The sequence below is a fragment of the Triplophysa rosa genome, linkage group LG20 (assembly GCF_024868665.1).
Source record: "Triplophysa rosa linkage group LG20, Trosa_1v2, whole genome shotgun sequence".
Taxonomy (NCBI): domain Eukaryota; kingdom Metazoa; phylum Chordata; class Actinopteri; order Cypriniformes; family Nemacheilidae; genus Triplophysa; species Triplophysa rosa.
Genome location: NC_079909.1, coordinates 17478424 through 17497945, shown reverse-complemented (window position 1 = coordinate 17497945; position 19522 = coordinate 17478424). Strand labels below are relative to the sequence as shown.

The 19522-nt window shown below is 38.9% G+C and overlaps 1 protein-coding gene across 16 annotated transcripts in view; it reads left to right on the top strand.

Moving 5' to 3' along the window:
* itpr1b (inositol 1,4,5-trisphosphate receptor, type 1b) overlaps positions 1 to 19522 on the top strand; it is a 109005-nt gene that overhangs the window by 49806 nt on the left and 39677 nt on the right. For 9 of the 16 annotated variants that reach the window (XM_057362358.1, XM_057362369.1, XM_057362367.1 and 6 more), the window contains 5 exons: positions 1375 to 1410; positions 9997 to 10032; positions 12025 to 12072; positions 12903 to 13032; positions 13977 to 14164. In XM_057362358.1, the coding sequence (XP_057218341.1) occupies positions 1375 to 1410; positions 9997 to 10032; positions 12025 to 12072; positions 12903 to 13032; positions 13977 to 14164 (438 nt within the window). The remainder of the gene's footprint in view (positions 1 to 1374; positions 1411 to 9996; positions 10033 to 12024; positions 12073 to 12902; positions 13033 to 13976; positions 14165 to 19522) is intronic. The other 7 variants (XM_057362366.1, XM_057362370.1, XM_057362368.1 and 4 more) reach the window with 4 other exon arrangements.

Below are 19522 nucleotides of genomic sequence, written 5' to 3'. Positions count from 1 at the left end.
AAGTACCACCCAGTGTCTGTTTCAATAGACCATGTGACACAGGTGACATGTTGTTTTAATAGAATGTAGGGTTGTATGTACGTCACATAATCACACACATCTGTTCATGAGTCATATCCTCCTGACACCTGAAAACATGCACATTTTCCTCGTGGGTTTGTAGGTTATTATTACAGTCAGATATTAAAGCATCACTTCATTTAAGCTTAACCAGCATGAACTAAATATATTAACATCTGATTAATGTCATGACCATATTTGAACACCCAAGACTTTTTTTGACCCTTAACCAAACCTCTGCTTTAATTATAAATAACTGGTCTTGATCGCATCTATGGGTATTTCTTCAACTTTGGGCATTTTTATGTTATGGGGTTGATTTTTTTTAACTAAAAATAACTGGTTTCAACTTTTTCAAGCATTATATAGAAAACTTTTCCCAGAGACTTTTTACCATGTTTTTATTATAATCTTTTAATTTTTTCTGAATGCTTTAATGTCTAGATTTTATTATTTTACCATGTCCCAGACCCAAAGTTATAAGGTATTTGCACACACAGTCCGAAATTTTCGTATGCGTTTTTTCGTATTTGGCGCTCGTTTGTACGGTGTCTCTGAATTGTCAAAACGCCTCTCAAAATGCTTGCTACAGATGCGAAAAACGCAGAAAATCGAACCCAGACCGAATTTTTTTATGACGGACGAAAATATAGGAGGCAGTGTGTAAATGTGATTGACGCAACGTGAGGTCGTAATTATTTTTTAACGTTTGGAAATTTCGGACGCAAATTTCGGACTCAATGTGCAATGGCCATTAGTAGCAATATGTCGCTGTCCTTCCAAAACCTTGTATCTCCATATTTAGTTTTTTAGTTTTTTTTGTCATAAATCATTATTGTTAGTCACCATTTGTGTTTGTCACCACTAAGAGTTGTTATTATAAAGTGCTTGTCAAAAACAGTATGTTATGATTTTAAAAAATACAGTCTTTTTCCATTTTTTGAAAAACAACTAATTTGGACATACTGTACAAGGTTTCGGAAGGACAGCGACGAATAGTGTTTTCGAGACGTACATGTATTTCCGGTGATGTATCTATGATAACTGTTTGGCATTGCTAGTTGACAAATAACATAAAAAGGTGTTTTTATTTTAAGTATGAGTTTTTTTATAAAAGCCAAAAGGTGGAAAGTGTGCATTGTTGAAGAAACAACCCAACATTGTTACAGTTTCATAGATGGCGATCAGTGCTTCTAATCTAAACCAATGCTAATAGTAAACCTGTGTTGTGTGACTAACTGTTTGGCGTTTGTTTTAGCGTTACTGGTTACATCCCTCACAACACTAACTCTGCTGTATGCTCTTCTTTTCCAGTTAATTGCCTTTGATGATGAGCTGGATGTTGCTGAGGTTGTTTGCTTTATTTTTGGTTTGAGTTTTGCTGTTGTTTAGTTTGGCTTCCCGCTCGCGCTGCTGTAGTCGCCCTACTTACAGTATAATCTTGCTTGTTTATTTCCAAGCTTTTTAGCTGTGTCAGTCAAACACAAACCGACCGTCTTGTTTCTCTGTCCGTGTGTTGAGGATGTGTTGACCTCACCTGACAGTTTCAGTGTGTGATAGTATGTGTGTGCGCATTTGTTTTACCACTGGCCTTGTTTTAGAGAGAGTGTGTGTGTGTGTGTGTGTGTGTGTGTGTGTGTGTGTGTGTGTGTGTGTGTGTGTGTGTGTGCGTGTGTGGCGTGTGTGTGTGTGTGTGCGTGCGTGCGTGTGCGTGCTCTTTTAAATCGTATGCAAGTAATTCAAGCCAGCATTTTTGCTCACACTTTTTGCATCAGCTCGTGAGAACAGAGCAAGTGCTCAGTCCAGCAGTTTTTGGTGTTAACATATTTGTTGGTGTCATTCTACAATAGCTTCATACAATACATTGTAAGGACAATGTAACTAAAAAAAAATGTATGAAACTCATACTAAGCCAATACATTCTTGTCAGATGGGCAAAACATTTCCCATTATACTAATGAGCAATTAACAATACAAGCAATTTAATTAGAGATTTTTTTGTCGAACATTTGATATATAAAAGGAACACTTCAACTAAATATGAAAATTCTGTCTTCATTTACTCACTGTCGAGTTGTTCCAAATTTGTATAAATGTCTTTGCTCTGATGAGCACAGAGAAAGATATCTGGAAGAATGTTTGTAACCGAACAGTTCTTGGCCGCCATTGACTACCATAGTAGGAACAATTAAAATGCTAGTCAAAGGTGGCCCAGAACTGTTTGCTTTGCTTCATTCTTCCAAATATATTCTTTTGTGTTCAACAGAATAAAAACATTTTCCTACTATGGTTGTCAATGGTGGTCAAGAATTTTCAATGTTGAGTGAACTGTTCTTTTAAGTTATCGACGCGATCTTAGCCTCCGATAAAGAGGTCACCTTGCAAAGTGAAGGATGCAACTTTTGCTTATCACAAAACAGACCTCAACACCATCAGTAATGGTGACCATATCAATACTTGTGAAAATATTAGTTTCAGGCCTTTGTATTGACGCTTGACATGGTAAAAAAGCTCTGAATTGACGTAAAGGAGATGCTTCACTCTGAAAATCTTGAAAGAAGAACCTGAAATTATTTTCCTGTAAGATTTCTTTGCATTGACCCCCCTTATGAGAAGTAGTTGCATACCTCTAAGTTGTTAAAGTTGATGTTATATTCATTCTGTAACTACAGTCACTAGTCTGCTGTCAGTTTTATGGATGAAATGCACACATTACAGGAAAAGGGAGTGTGAACTCTGTAAAATGACAGTGTGTTGATGACAGTATGTCAGTTTAACCTTTGCTTTGTGCCTGTGCATGACTTGATAATGATTTTTTTGTTTACAAGGCGTGAGTTTGTGGGTGTATTGGTGTTAAATTAAGGTCAACAGGAACATGTCACTCACCAGATGAACTCATACCCTCCTCCTGAGAAACAAGGGTCAACTTGAGTCGATTACAAATGCGACATTTGCATTTTTACCAGCAAATATCAGATCAGGCTCAATGATCAAGCTTTTTTAATAAATATGCTACCATGACCACTCGTGCAAGATAATATCTGGGTTCACTAGAATTTAGATGTAATTTAAGCACAAAAACAGTGTTGATAATGTATAATGGGATTGAAGATAGATACTGTAACCGGAACTCAAATAACACAAACACAAACAAAGAAACATGCAGGTGCTTCAACAGAAGTACAAGCTTCACGTTTCTGTTCTTAGAGTGATGAGTCAAAGTGATTTCAGTGATCATTCTGTTTAGATGTTCCAAAACCATGTGACTTTGTTTCTACAGTAGAACATAAAAGGGAAAAAATTAGGGGTGTGACGAGACACTTATCCCACGAGAACGAGACGGGATTTTCAGACTTTCCTCAATGATGAAATATATAGGGGAAAATAGTCTCTTATTCACCTTAAAAACACAAAATGTAAAATCTAGTTGTATTTTATGAAACAAACTTCTATTTTAAGAATTATATTATGCAGTAGTAAACAATATGTAAACACTGCAAAACGTTTTGTCACAAACTCAACTGACAGGCAGTAATTGCACACAATGTGTGTTTGTTTTCTTAACAGGCGTAGCTTTCAGCAAAGAGCTGTGGTTGTTTTCTCTATATGCTTTTGCATAGTGCTGGTGTTAGCAGAGGTGGCGATCACACTGTCAATCCTCCTTCCTCCACTGACTGAACCCTCATAGCCTTCAGAGAAACAGTTAAAACTACATAAACACATCATGTTTTATGCTAACATTGCACATATGTAAGGGACCGATGATCCGTTTTTGAAGAGGTTTGCCTGTGAATGTATTCAAAATAACGTTTTGCAATTGCTATTCTCTACTTGTTGTACAGTCCGAGCGAACTGCCGTAAACACTACTGCTTAATGCGCGAGGCGCTACAGACGCGAAAGACACGTGCGAATGTTGAAACCGTCCGTCTAGCGTGTGTTTACAAAGAGAAATGGATGGATGGAAAATCACGTTATCTTTATGAATGGCCGGGCCGGTCACTGTAGTTCACAGCACGCACATACTTTTTAATGAAAACAGGTCGCACCACATCAAAATGTGCACTCACGAAAATGCTCCCAAATAATGGTCGCAATTTCGAGCCCAGCACTCCATCATGCCAATTGGATGAGAATATTGTGTTCTCACGAGACCAATCGGATCATAGTCACACCACTAGAAAAAATATATTTTTTTATCCTGCTCTTTCATGTTTGGTTATGAAACGTGTGAGAACTACTGTTGTTTATGTGGCCCAAACTTAATTTAGTGTCTCTTTTGGTCTCTCTCTTTCTACATTTTTACATCAGGTTTTGTCAGAGTTTTGTCATGTTGCCCTTAGAGTTTCATTCCCTGCACATGTTTAGACACCATCCCTGGGTCTGTACTCACATAACCTGTAACACCTCTCTCTCTCTCTCTCTCTCTCTCTCTCTCTCTCTCTCTCTCTGTCTCTCTCTCTCTGTGTGTGTGTAAGTGGCCGCAGTCTGATCCTGCATGTGTGATGTAAGTGGGATGGGGAACATTATGGCTTTAGGTTGAAGTGTCTGTGCACTGCTGAATGAAGGTTATATAATGGCAATATATTCACTACAGGAGAGAAAGGGAACGTGTATGTGTGTGCGCGCACGGTGGGGCGCATGTGGTTATGCGCGTGTCCTTCAGTGGCCTTTGCCAGCCAGTCACGTTTGTACACGTCTCTCTCTCTCTCGCTCGCTCCCTCCCTCACTTACTTATGTATGCCTAATGCTTTATAGGTCCATTGTGAACCTGCTGATTTTATTTAGCATTTTCAGTAAAATCCAGAGGTGGACAGTAACGAAGTAAATTTACCTGAGTACTGTACTTAAGTACACTTTTTGAGTATCTGTACTTTACTTGAGTATTATTTTTTCTGAGTACTTGTACTTTAACTTCACTACATTTGAAAGACAAATATCATACTTTTTACTCCACTACATTTATAAAAAGGTCCAAAAGTAGAAAATGGCTTCTATGCAGCGGGGTTTCCTGTGTGCGCAATTTATCTGGCTTGCGAACTGCCTGGACCTTTTACTGTTGCCAAGTATTTCATTCTTTCTAAGCTCGCGGTTTTCCGGCAAGCTTTGAATGGCCATTTGGCAGATTTTTTTAACGGAAACCTGGCAACTCTGGGATCTTCCCCGCCAAACTAATGTAAACGTAGGCGCTGCTACATTGTTGATAGCGCTCTAAAAAGGCAAATAGAACAATAAAAGAAGAAAAAGGCACATGTTAAAGTGTGGTGTAATCATCTGTGGGTTACGATCAGTCAAAGAACATAGAAACATCGTCATGAAAATGATCAGCATAAATATGCATCACATACACCTTGAGCTACGCGTGCGTGTTAACTTCTGATCTGCTGCTATATCATTAAAGCGATTTGGAAAATGAATGATGTTTTTACTGAAGTAACTATAGTTGAAGTATTCCTGTTGAAATAAAACCAATAGAACCCTGCCCAAAATACAACATAAAATGTAATGGATTTAATGGTTATAATGGGAATTGTACTATGGATACTTGTTGTCTGCTTGTATGTGATGGATTCTATTGGTGGGATGGTAAATCCTATTGGAGTAAAACCCAAAACACACTACAAAGAGGAATTTAATTTAAAAATCTCATTCTAGTTAAAAAATTCATTGTTTTTTTTCAGCAGGGATGGTATTTGCATTAAAACCACAGTATCCACAAATTTACCATTTTCTAAATATAGGAACCATACTCCAATTAATAATCTTTAGTAAAACCACACCAACTAAACATACCATAGTTTCATTATACTAGCTATAGTTTATGTTTGTAGTTAAATTATGGTAATACAAATGGGAATAAATCCAACAAACACATGGCTTCTACACTTTACTATTTACAAGAACCTTACTACTTACTGGTCAATTGCTGGTAAAACTGGTAAAGGGAATATACAAAATAAAAGAACACTGCTCATAAATACATATAGGCCTAGGGGGCTAATGAGGATAATTAGGCTAAATGATCATACAGGATTATATCTAAACTAAACATATATGTGCTAAACATATAAAGCTCTTAAAGGAGTTGCTCACAGCAAAATTTGCCCCCATTGACTTTCCATAGTAGGAATAAAAATGACTATGGAAAGTCAATGGGGGCAAATGTTGAAGTGAACTACTCCTTTAATACAACTGATACTGTGAGCTACTCTGTGTATTCAGTAGGTTGCTTCAGAGGCACAAGGTATACGACAATAAAACAATGCACAACTGACATAAAGGAAATTTACTTTTAATACTTGAGTACTTTTAAAAGCACGTACTTCTGTACTTTTACTTACTTACTCAAGTAAGAATCTGTCTTTACAACTTTTACTTGTAGTGCAGTAATATTTGACCAGTAGTATCTGTACTTTCACTCAAGTAAGGAAGTTGTGTACTTCGTCCACCTCTGGTAAAATCAGATTCAGATTTTCGATACCGATAGATGGATTTAATGTAGTCCATAGTGCTGCAGTTTTGTTGGTATTTTCACGCATAATAAAATCACCAAAAATATTGGATAAACATAAAGGCCAGTCGATGTTTAGAATTTCAAAATCTGCTGAGATTTTTGTGCAAACAGAGTAAATGTGGGTCATATTATAGCTCTCTTTTTTATGTCTGTAAGGTAACATACTTTACTTAAAGGGCCCCAAATGTAGCCCTTTTACAACATGTAATATAAATCTTAGGAGTCCACAGAATGTGTCTATGAAGTTTCAGCTCAAAATACACCACAGATCTTGTATTATACTGTGCCCTACATGTCCATTTTTGCCTGTATGGAAAAACAGGCTGTTTTGGTGTGTGTCTCTTTAAATGCAAATGAGCTGCTGGTCTCCGCCCCCTTTCCAGCAGAAAGCGCAGGGCTGTGTGAGCCGAGAATGGTCATTAAGCGAATGAGAAACACTGTCGTATCTTTAAAAAACAAATCATTGTTTTGTATGTGTTAGTACATCAGATAAACGCCTTATTTGTTTAAAAACTAAGGACGCTGTTTTCTGAGTGAATGCACTTTGCGTTATGCCTTTACAACGTGCACATTGTTTTATACGTGACACGGGACAAACGCATCATATCTATAAAAACTGAAAACATGCTCTCTCTGAGTGAATGCACTTCGCGTTATGTCTTTACAACGTGCACATTGTTTTTATATGGGACAAAGTGTATTTTGTTTTATGTTTAAAAACTGAAAACATGACCGATTATGAATCCAGCATTTTACTAATATTTGTTTGTGAAGCATCCCGGTGTAAAGTGACTTCACATGATGTCTTCTGCACATTCCGTCTTCAGAGGCTCGATGTCGGGAGTAAATGAAGACTTATGTTCAGTCTTGCATCCAACTCCTTGTTTGTTTACAAAACATTCTTGTAGCTCACTGTAAGTAGTCCAGCGTGAAAACAATGGCGGACAGTGTACAACTCGATGAGAGCGGAGTCCATCAGCAGTCATAGGGAGGGCTCAATCAATGTGACGTCAGGTTACTGAGAGAATGCCAACAGATCGTTCAAGAGGACAGTTTGAGGTTTATTGGGGATTTTTAAAAAAACGAATGGATGGTTTTTATCATTCTAGGGTGGTTCTGTACACACACTCATGACACACAGATATGCTAAAACAACATTTAAAAGTGCATTTTCTGGATTGGGGGGCTTTTCCAATACATTGAAAACACAGTCTTTTTGTACTTATAGAGTATGTATGTTTTTGCATTATTTTGTCTGTAACACAGCACAAATGAGGTAGTAGTTACTTTTTTATTTCCGTGTCTTAAAATTGCATTGATTCTTTCTCGGCATGAAAGCTGTGATCAAAAATCAGAGCTATCACATGAGGTATTATTATTCTTAAATGCATGTAAAATATTAATATTATGTTTTAGCATTAGCTAAAGCATTAATACCTAAAAACAGTAAATAATAGTGAATAATTTTTGGAGTGGTCTCCTAATTTTTTCCAGAGATGTTTATATAAATTGTTAGGTTGTATGAAGAAAGGTCAAACAAGTTCTGTTAAAACTCTCTCTCTCTCTCTCTCTCTCGCTCTCTTTCACTCTCTCTCCCTTCTATGTGAAAGTCCCTCTGTCCACAGATTCAGTCAGTTCCTTTAGACTGTGTGTTAGTTCAGGTCTGTTGTCCTCATGTGTCCCGGGTCTGGGCATATATTAACAGCCATGCTGGCCCCTCCTCTGCACTTCCCCAACCGCCCATCGGGGGGAGCTGTGGACGCATCCGTTGCTGCACGCGCCGGTGTCCCAGTTTCCTTGCCTGCACGCAGCACGATTCCTGGACTCCCGCCAACTCTCAACCCGAGGTTACATAAGACCTACCCTTCTTTTTTCCCCGTCTTTTTTTTCCCTGGAATTCAGCCTCTTTACTGATGTGTGACCTTCTGCAGTAATTGCCAATAAAAGTGAGACGGGGCTGTTTACCAAGAGACGCTGTCGGTGGCACAGACACACACGCCGGGTGGGGTGGGGTGGGTGTGCAACGTTAAAGACCTTGTCCTAAACTCTTCTCTCTTTGAGAAAGCCACTGTTTTGTTTCCCCCGATTTTCTGAGAAATGCATAAATGAGGTCAGCGTGCCAGATGTCTTAATCAAAAGCTTCAATCTTTAATGGACGCACATGTGAGATATCAGTCGTATCGTGAATCAGTCCAGTTGTGAATGTAAACAATAGTTTGCAAACCCAGGCACGCTTTTGCGAAGCATCACGAAACGCGTGTTGTTTCCTAGTTACCGTAATTGAAACAAGCCCTCGCGGAACGAAGTCGTGAATGAATGCACGAGCCAGTTTGTCACTTAAAAAGACATGTGCAACTCAAACTTGCACTGAAAGAAGAAATGTAAGGAGTCCAGATGAAGGGTCAAACATGCTGTTCGGGTTAATCGCTTTTATCACCCGATGGACGGATGTGCTGTATTGAGGGGAAATTCACAAGAAAACATTTTTATAGCATGTGATGAAAGTGTGCATTTATGGTGGCTAGAGAGGGACAATTCAGATTCACATCTTGTCGTGGCAACAGCATTATTTTCCAGTTTAAAAATGATAGCTGCAGAAAGGGAGATTCCTATTTGGTTGCAGTATTACTCACACAAACATGTCGTGCGTCACGGTTGTTGCTAATTTAGAACCCCCCTCCCTTAGTATCAGCTTTACTTGAATGGTTCCAGACAACACACTCAAAATTTCCTCTTTTTGTCTCTAGTTGAGCGTCCATTCCGTGCAAACTGTTCGTTTACGAACCCGACCGTGAGCCACTGCTGTGTAGAGATTATTTGTTTGGTATACGTTTTGTCTTTTGTTGATGCAGTCTTTACCCGAGTCATGCCTTTTGTTGATGTGTAAAGCATTGAACTTTGCATGTTGCTTGTGACGCCTGCTTTGTCCAATCCTAACGCTCCTGCATGAGTGGAATGATGTTTTTCCTTTACTTTCCCTCACTTACTTATACACAATAAAAAGAGAATGTTGAGGTTTTACCACAAATTGAAAGACAGCGCACCAAGAAACACGCGTATTCCCACACCGAGTCTCATGGCAAGACCAAACTAGTTGCACATACATATTTGAACATTTGCAAGATATAAAAGACGCTAATCTCTTTCCACACCCAACTTTGTATTGGAAGCCCTTAGCTGAGTAATGTTTACTCCCAAGTCACAGCTTGCATGCTCGAGTATGGAGAACTCGCTTAAAAATGTCTGCACATTTAGTCGTTTTGGTTGAAATGAGCCGACTAAATGATAAACAAGATGATGTCACTTTATAATCACATGACGGTCGGCGCTTCAGACGCGAACTCTGTTTTGAGTTTAATGAGGGTGATAACAAGTGCTGAGAGTAATCTGCATTAACTAACACATGACTTTTTATTTCCATTAGCTTGCACCCCCTCCAGAGCCAGAGGTCCCGGCAGAGGTGTGTCCAACGCATATTCGCCAACCTTGCACGTTTCGTACGTGGCGGTGCGGGAATATGGGTTGTTTCAGACTGTAGTTGATCGTTTTCGTGTTCTTGCCTCTTCCCATTGCAGTAGCCTCTTTCTCTCTCTCCGTCTGAGTCAGTCCTGCCCATACAAATGGGAAAACCAAGCCCCGTGCTAGCACAAACATACGCATGCAGATTTTTCCTATGGGAAACTTGTCAGATGTATGTCACAAAATTGACCTTTCTGTCTCTCCATTCTGATCAAATTGGACCTTTTGATTTTTTTGGCTTCTTTAAAGGGTGAAGTGTGCGTGCATGTGCTGTGTATGTGTAACAGAGAAAGAGAAAGAGGGAAGAGAAGCAGTCCAAGTGTTTTTCCATGGCTAATGGGGGCATGAGCGCCAGTGTGTGTCAGTAGTACACAAGCTCCATTATGTAATCTGGATAAAAGTTGATTTTTTTCCCCTCTTCTGTCCTCTCGCTGCATTTCTGGCTTTGGCGCCCTGTGTGGCGCTTATGTAATGAACATGGTTTGATTCCTGCTATTGCAGCAGTTAAAGCAAGGCTACAGTCAAACAGATGGTTGGTCGAATAGGTCAGCGGAGTATGATGCTTATTTATGCTGCCAAATGATCTTCCTGTTACATTTTTATTGCTTTTATATAAAAAAATAGTTCACGACACTCAGGCATGAAGATCATTTACAGTTCATTTTTGGGTGAGCTGTTTCTTTGAAAGGTAAGGGAGTTCAAAAACGTTCTTAAAGGGATAGTCCACCAAAAAATGCCTCATGTCGTTCAAAACCTGTATATGACTATTTTTGCTGTGGAACACAAAAGAAGATATTTTGAGAAATGTCTATCCATGCAATAGAAGTCCATGGGGGCCAATGTTGTTTGGTTGCCAGCATTCTTTAAAAGGTCTTATTTTTGGTTCTGCGGAATAAAAGTCAGACAGGTTTGAAATGACGTCAGGGTGAGTTAGGCCGTGTTCACACTTGACTTCTTTTTTGACAAGAAAAAGTTGACAATGGTGCTTTTTTAGTAAAAAGAAAGACATGCTCGCAGCGTTGTGGTTACAAATAGCAGCCGGCAATGTTCAAAGATAGCATTTGTGCACGAAGGCAGCTTAGAGAGACAGGCTTCATAGGCAGCGTAACGGAAGTCTATTTGAATTATAAACAGAGAGCGTCTTTGCAATAACCAATCACAAAAACTACAATACTAATTTCTCGCTAGAAATGCAATCAGAAGTTATTGAAACTGAAAATTAAACTTACATTTATACAAAACTATGCTCCAACGGGCGTTTCGGCCGCCATTTTATTTTTTCCAGCTTGAGCCTTCTCGACCAATCACGTTCCGCGCATGTTGTAATGGAAACGACAGGTCCCTGTCATTGGTTAGCTGTGAAAAAGGTGCTTGACGTAGGGGGGGTTTCAGAAAAGTTTAACTTTTTTCAACCTCAAAAGACGCTCTGAGCTGCAGAAAAAGTTGAAAAAAGATTTTTTTGAAAACACGGTTTACTCCATAAGTTTATAATGTAAAACCGACGCTAGCAGCTTCAAAAAAGAAGTCAAGTGTGACCACGGACTTAAGTGATGAAGAATTTCTTTTTTGGGTGAACTATCTGTTTACTGTACAGTAAGTAAAACATTTGTTTGCTTCCTGTTACTCCTTTCCCCACATTTTTTCAAGGATTATTGTGTAACACCTAAACCAACGCTTAACATGTTCCTTTGCTCTGCCTGACATTCCCCGGTTCCTTCCGTCCTCCTTCACACACGCATACACACACACACACACACACACACACACGTACACAAACCATGCCTCTCATTTAACTGCATGATGTAATTTGCCCTACTTTTCTCGTGCATGTCAGAAAAGTGACTAATGTTCAGTCTTGACCCCTTTCCTTTTTATGCCTCTCCTTTCTTTTCCCTCCCTTTCTGTTTGTGCTTTTCTAACTCACGTCACTCAGGAGCTCGATCCAAACCAGCCCCAGAAGCTACTGGAGGATCAGAGGAGGGTAGGTACTGTAAAGACGGGCCATGCGGTGAGCATTCGCCCATCAGAGCGCTCGGCCGTCGCACCCCGACTGTCTGCTCGGAATGAGTGACAGTATCACTGAGGATTGTGTGTTTGGTCTTTAAGTCTGTTGGTGGTGATGGATTCATGTACACGTTTCAGAGATGTCTTGATGTCACGTTTTATTTGTGTCCACCGGGTTTGAGGGTGTTTTGGGTGAGTTGGGTTGTGGTTGTCTGTGTAAGCGCTGAATGAGGATCAGTATTGTATTGATCTGTTGTCTTGTGTCCAAGGCCTCGGGTATTATGTGGACTAAGGGAAGGGATTTGTTTTTTCATCAGACACAATCTTCCTATGTGACCTCTTTTTGACAACACAAAAGTGAAAGGAGGAGAGATTGGTCCTTACAGGCTGTATATACAAAGCATTATAAAGATATTCTGAATACAGTATTGTAAGATCATAATGCCCTAAATTGCACCTTTTAATCAGTAATACGTAACCATTGTTATATAACATTAGATTATTGGATGTATTAATTGGTGTATTCTAGTTATATAACAGTTGATTGTTTTGATCCATTTTAATGCATGCTCTTTAAAGGTGTGTGAATAGATATGATCATTTTAATTACATATCTTTATGAATATAAAAAATACACACATACTAAGATATTAAGCCTTATCAAAAACTATATTTTAGATTTTTTTGGTTTTCTTTTGGTGAAAACACTCATTTAATGTTGTCTGTCAAGGTGCCATATTGAGATGTTCGGTTATATTGTGTGTCGTAATGCTCCTCCCATGACCCAGCCCCATCATCTGTTGTCAGGGTGAAGCTTTGAGGCAAGTTCTGGTAAACCGTTACTATGGCAACGTCAAGCAAGGAAGCAGGCGGGAGAGTGTGACCAATTTCAGCAATGGGCCGCTCACACCCGGGGGACAGACAAAGACTCCTACAGGTTTGTGTGCGTCTGTTGCTACAGCGATTTCTTCACTCGTCCACTTTCATCTGGCTTGCGTGTTACGTGTCCCCTACGAGTCTGAGCCTGTTGCCAGGCGACAAGAACAGGGCACCCACACTTCCTGTGTGAATAGCCTCCAGACGCACCTGCCCGAGAGGGAAAGTCTAGTGTGTGTGTTAATGTCACTGGCGAGAATGACACCACATGAGAGGATCTCTCAAAATGCGTTTTGTATGTCCTGTTTGGCTCATGCCGTGCATTATGAAATCAAGACATTTTAGGAATTAATTCAGATTGTTTGGATGTGTTTGGCCACTTGTTTGTGCACATAACCAACCAGCATATGTGTGTAATAATTATGATTCTGTGTTACGTAAACAACTTATTTTGAGAATGTACTGTACTGTTAATTTATAATGGCACCTTATTTGAAATCGTCGTCACTGTCCTTCCAAAACCTCGGATGTCCAAATTTTTCAGGAAATTGAAAAAACACAGTACTTTTTAAATGAAACTGTGTTGTCAAAGTTGCCAAGCATTTTTTAAATACTTTTTATTAGTTCGATATTTGCAAAACCCAGCGACAAACATAAAAGGTGACTAATAATAATGATTTATGCCAAAAAATAAAAATCACGAAATATGGAAATACAAGGTTTCAGAAGGACCGCAGTGATATGCTACGAGATGCAAGCAATAAAAAATCTAACTATTGTAAAATATAATTTTTCACAGTTACAGCCATTATAGATACAAGTAATTATTGGTATTAATTGTATTTATTGGATACAATTATTAGTCAAAATGGCATATCAGAGAATATGGGTTTAATAAAATTAATAAAAAAAGTCTAAAATAATAAAAGAAATCTAAAAAAGCAAAAAACTCACAGGAAATAAACCTTTTAAACCCTCATGTTATTGTCCCGTTTCTTCTCCCAGGGGGTGGTGGAGGTTCAGGGGGCACTCGAGGCGAGATAAGCTTGGCTGAGGTGCAGTGTCACCTGGATAGGGAGGGTGCATCTGACCTTGTCATCGACCTTATTATGAACGCCACCAGTGACCGAATCTTCCAGGAAAGCATCCTCTTGGCCATCGCACTCCTTGAGGGAGGAAATCCCGTCATACAGGTGATAATTCTACTCTCGAATTTTAAATGTTTCGATTTTTATGCGTAAGCTCATTTTTTTATGGTTATCAGCGTATTGTGATTCATGTAAACACGCTTACTGTTGCTGTTGCACAGTCCATTTCAGGTGGTGTGAGAATTGTGGTCAGCTAAACACTCCAGAACATTTGTGTACTCCACAAAGTATGCATGTTATATACTGGAAGTGTGATATTCCAATGTAATGAAAGTTATCTCTTAAAGAGGAGGGTTGTACATTTGCGGGTATAGTGAGGTTGCCATGGCAATAGCAATCGTCAGCTCCAGCGTGAGGACAAAGAGGGTGTTGCTCGGCGCTGGGGTCAGCGGTGGCTGTTTCGTTTCTCCGACAGTTACATCTGGCAGCCTGGCAGGCCCGCTCGATGTGCTCACGCATGTGTTTTCTGTGAGTGCTTTAGTGCATAATCAGCTCTGTTATTTGCATGGCCTTTCTGCTTGATGATACTTAGGCTTTCCAACAGGCACACGCAAAGGCTCACATGACTGGATTACATAAGACAAGCCCATTGTGAATAATGCAGGAAACACTCTTCTCAGCTCATCCGCTGGGCTTAACTGGTTCACTATGTGTTTCTGTAATGCTAAGAGAGTGATTAAGTGCTCGTAATGACCTAAATTAGCCCATAATCACAGAATTTGAACACTTTTCCGATTCCTGCCTAGCAACTTTGTTTGTCTTTCAAATGGTGTTAAGGTCAATCCCACAAAATCTTGTTAAGAACATGTTTGAGTCACATTTTAGACTCGATTTTCATTTTGCATCAAAGAAATGATAATGTAACGTCATGACATTTAAGCACATTTCACCCTTAAAATACATCTTGAACTTTTGACTTTTAAGAGTTTTTCTTGCGTTTCTAAATAATTGATATTGTGGTGAAGTTCAGACGTGTTCTCGGCAGGTTAGATGAGTTTCACTCTTTAATCACAGATAATGTGTTACGAGGCTTTCTCGCTCGTCTGCATCGGTGCGCTGGGTTAGATTGGTTAAACATTAAGCAGCACTGCAGGGGTTTTGTGGATAACCTGCATGACACATTTGCAGCCGGTTTGCAGAGTCATTCGGGTGTCTTTTGAAGGATGTGAGGAAACCACATGAAAGAAAGAGAGAAAGAGGGGTAGTCTGCTCTTTTAAAGCGCTTGTGCGCGCGGGGTGACGTTCTCTACTGTTAACAGGGGAATTACTGAGTTTACTCATTGTAAATCAGCTTCTTGGATGAGAATTTAGGTCTGTCGACTGCTACACACTTGTGCTCGAACTCTAGATTTAGTACATTTGACCTTTTCTCACCCAGCTACTTCATGTGAGTGAACCTCTCCAACGTGTTAGAAAAATGTCTAGCTCATATTTCACCTTGGAAAGCAGCTTTTCACATTGTTGTGATATATTATTACAATAGTAATGTATTTATTGACAATGATGAAAATGGCCGAGATTGAGGGAGGGAGAGTTGAGGACATTTAAGTAAGGGATAATGTACAGGCAGCCGGTTGTTATCGCAGAAATTATTTTGCGATAACAGATGGCTGGTTGTACATCATCCATCTTATTACACAGCTACTTGCCACCTGAGAAAAAAAAAAAAATGAAATGTGAATTTGAATTATTTTATTAGCTCATTTTTACCGAATGGAGACCTTCCGTGTGGAAAAGCCGGTTACTTTCGGTTTTAAGGTAAGAAACGATGTTGAAATGTCACGAACAGGCAATTTGGTTTAATCATTTGTAAATATAATGTCATATATGTTATTAAAAGACATATTTATGTTTAATTTGTCAAAAAACCTGTCAAAATGATTTGCTGTATCCAGGTTACCGTGTGTTATTAGTTTTGAGAGGTTGTTATCTGGGAATAACGAACCTGCAAATGTCGCGACTGGCCAATCAGAGTCAAGCATTCCAACAAGCCGTGTAATAATATATTTTCAAATCATAGATGCAGAAAAAGTCAGCACACCAAAGCTCCAACAATATCATTTCTTTTTTATAATAGACTTTCACATGTGACATTTTAAAGTCCCAGTGAAATTAAAAATTACAATGCCTATTTTTTCATGAAATATTGCAGCGTTAATTGTAAATAATTTATCAATGTGGGTCATTCACTTTTTAAAAATCGTCTGCCCTCATAAACTTCAGTTAAAATCTGAAAATGCACTTGCGTCCTGTAATGACTATCCATCTTAAATGACGGATGTTAGGCGGCTTGGGCGGAGCATCCGTTAGCTCCTCCCCTTCAACTGTCAGTCTGCTGCCAGTTCCATTTCAAAAGGCAACGGCTGTTTTTATACAGCCAATCAAATTGCAGAGAATGACGAAAGCCACGACCACTATTTTTCTCATTCAAAATTCCATTTCACTCGGAAATGCGTCAAAATACGGAAGTAAAATCGATCGCAACTTTCGGCTCTCAGAGTTCTTTTTGAGCTTTTGTATACCCACTAAACAAATGTTTTTTAGGGCTGTCAAACAATGAATCGTGATTAATCGCATCCAGAATAAAAGTTAGTGTTTACATAATAAATGTCTGTGTACAATGCATATTAACTTTGTATGTATAAACACATACACATACATGTATGCATATTTAGGAAATATTTACATATTTATATATACAGTATTTATTATAAGTTAAATTATATATAAATGTTTATTAATTTTTCTTTTTTTCTTAAATATATGCATGTATGTGTATGTTTTATAAATACAAAATAAATATGCACAGTACACAGACATATACTGTATTATGGAAACACAAACTTTTACTATTCATCAACAAATGTACTCTGACCATGTTACCACCTATAAAAACGCTCTGAACTCTGCTAAATCTGAATATTACACACATGTAATTAATAATCATGAGTTCAATACCAGAGCACTTTTTTCTACTGTCCAAGGACTCACTAAGCCATCAGAAACCACCTTCCACTTCACTACTCAATCCCAATGTCAAGATTTTCTGGACTTCTTGCATAACAAAATTGACAAAATTCATAAGCATTTGACTACATCTTTTTCAACACACCTTGATTGTAGTTGGAATAATAACTTGCATACATCATCACTTACCACACTCTCTGATTTCACTTTACCATCAAGCCAACAAATCAGTAACATTATCATCTCAGCTCGCTCATCTACTTGTTCCCTTGATCCACTCCCAACATTTCTTGTTAAATCTTGTCTCTCTACACTCTCTCCTGTCCTCACTGCTATAGTTCACTTATCATTGTCCACTGGCATTGTTCCATTATCACTCAAAACTGCTTCAGTTACACCTATCATTAAGAAACCTGGTATAGATTCCAAAGACTTCAATAATTACCGTCCCATTTCTAATCTACCTTTCACTGCCAAAATTCTTGAACGTACCGTTACAGCACAGCTTAAGGATCATCTTCAAAATAACAATCTGTTTGAGCCATTCCAATCTGGTTTTCGTTCTAAACATAGCACTGAAACCGCCTTAGTTAAAATCACCAATGATCTCCTCCGTGCAGCTGATTCTGGCCTTCTCTCCATCCTTATCCTCCTAGACCTTAGTGCCGCCTTTGATACCATCTCGCATCCAGTTTTACTCGAGCGTTTGGCTGGCACTGGGGTCACTGGTATTGCTCTAAAATGGTTTAACTCATATCTCACCGACAGGAAACAGTTTGTACAAATGAAAAACATAAAGTCATTTTTATCCCCATTACATCATGGAGTTCCCCAAGGCTCAGTGTTAGGTCCCCTTTTGTTCATCATTTACATCCTCCCCCTCGGTAATATTTTTCGGCACTTTGGTATTTATTTTCACTGCTACGCTGACGACACTCTACTGTACATTTCCACAAAACCCAGTATTTCATCATGCCCCACTGCACTTACTGACTGTCTACAGGCCATTACATCTTGGATGACAAATAACAAACTTAAACTTAACGGTAATAAAAGTGAAGTTCTTCTCATTGGTTCCAAATCTACACTCTCCAAATCCCCATCGATCAGTATAAGCATTGAAGACTGTTTGGTTCCCATCTCCTCTCAGGTTAAAAGTTTAGGTGTAATACTGGACTCTACTCTTTCTTTTACTTCACATATTAACAATACAGTCCGCATAGCTTTTTTCCATTTAAGCAACATTTCTAGACTCCGCCCATCACTCACCCAGCACTCAACCCAAGTTCTTGTTCATGCCCTTGTCACCTCACGCCTCGATTACTGTAATGCCCTTCTTTCCGGTTTACCCCAAAAGCTTCTCCAACGACTACAAAATGTTCATAACTCTGCTGCAAGAATTATTACCCGCACTAAATCAATAGAACATATTACACCGATCCTCATCCAACTTCACTGGCTCACAATATCCCAAAGAATTCAATATAAACTCCTTCTCTTATCCTTTAAGGCACTTCGTAACCTTGCTCCCACATATCTGTCTGATTTACTCCACCCTTACACTCCCTCCCGTGTCCTCCGTTCCTCCTCTTCTGGTCTCCTGTTCATTCCTTCTGTTAAAATGGTCACAATGGGGGCCAGAGCCTTTAGTCACGCTGCCCCTAAACTTTGGAACTCACTACACATCCATATCCGTCAGCTGGACTCTATCAACATTTTTAAATCACAACTCAAAAACTACCTCTTTAAATCTGCTTATTCATTGTAATCCTTTGTGTTTTTTTTATTTTTAAGTATTGGTGTTTTATTTGCTTGTGTTTCTGTTGTAAGGTGTCCTTGGGTGTCCTGAAAGGCGCCATTAAATAAAATTTATTATTATTATTATTATTATTTTGGATACGATTAATCGTTTGACAGCCCTAATGTTTTTCTACTATGTTTTTTTTTTGGCCGAGCACCCACTTTAGGTTGATGTGCGTGCTTTTGTTTTTTTTGTTTTGTACTATATTTATGTTTGAAATATGCATAAATTTGAAGGCTATTACATGGATAAAAGATGATCAATTCAGTTATCAATTCAGGTAGCTGAGCATGCAAGACACAAGCAAAGTCCCGAACGTTATGGAAAACACCAACAAACCAACCTAAAAACACCACAACCTTTGCAAATGCTTTGAAGTGTGCTAGATCAGAACCAGAGGGTTTCTAAAGATGTGTAGAGTCAGAAACTACAGTACAGTATTTTGAAAAAAAAAAAAGAAGCAGTGTGATTGGATGAGGGTAGCAAACGATCTGGGGTGCGTTTCCCGAACAACGACATAACTCGCTGGTTAACCACCATAGTACGATGCATCGTTTGAGAAACTAACTAGCTACTCACGACTGTTTCCCGAAAACATAGTAACTTTGTCGCACATCTGTCGTTTGAACCACGTT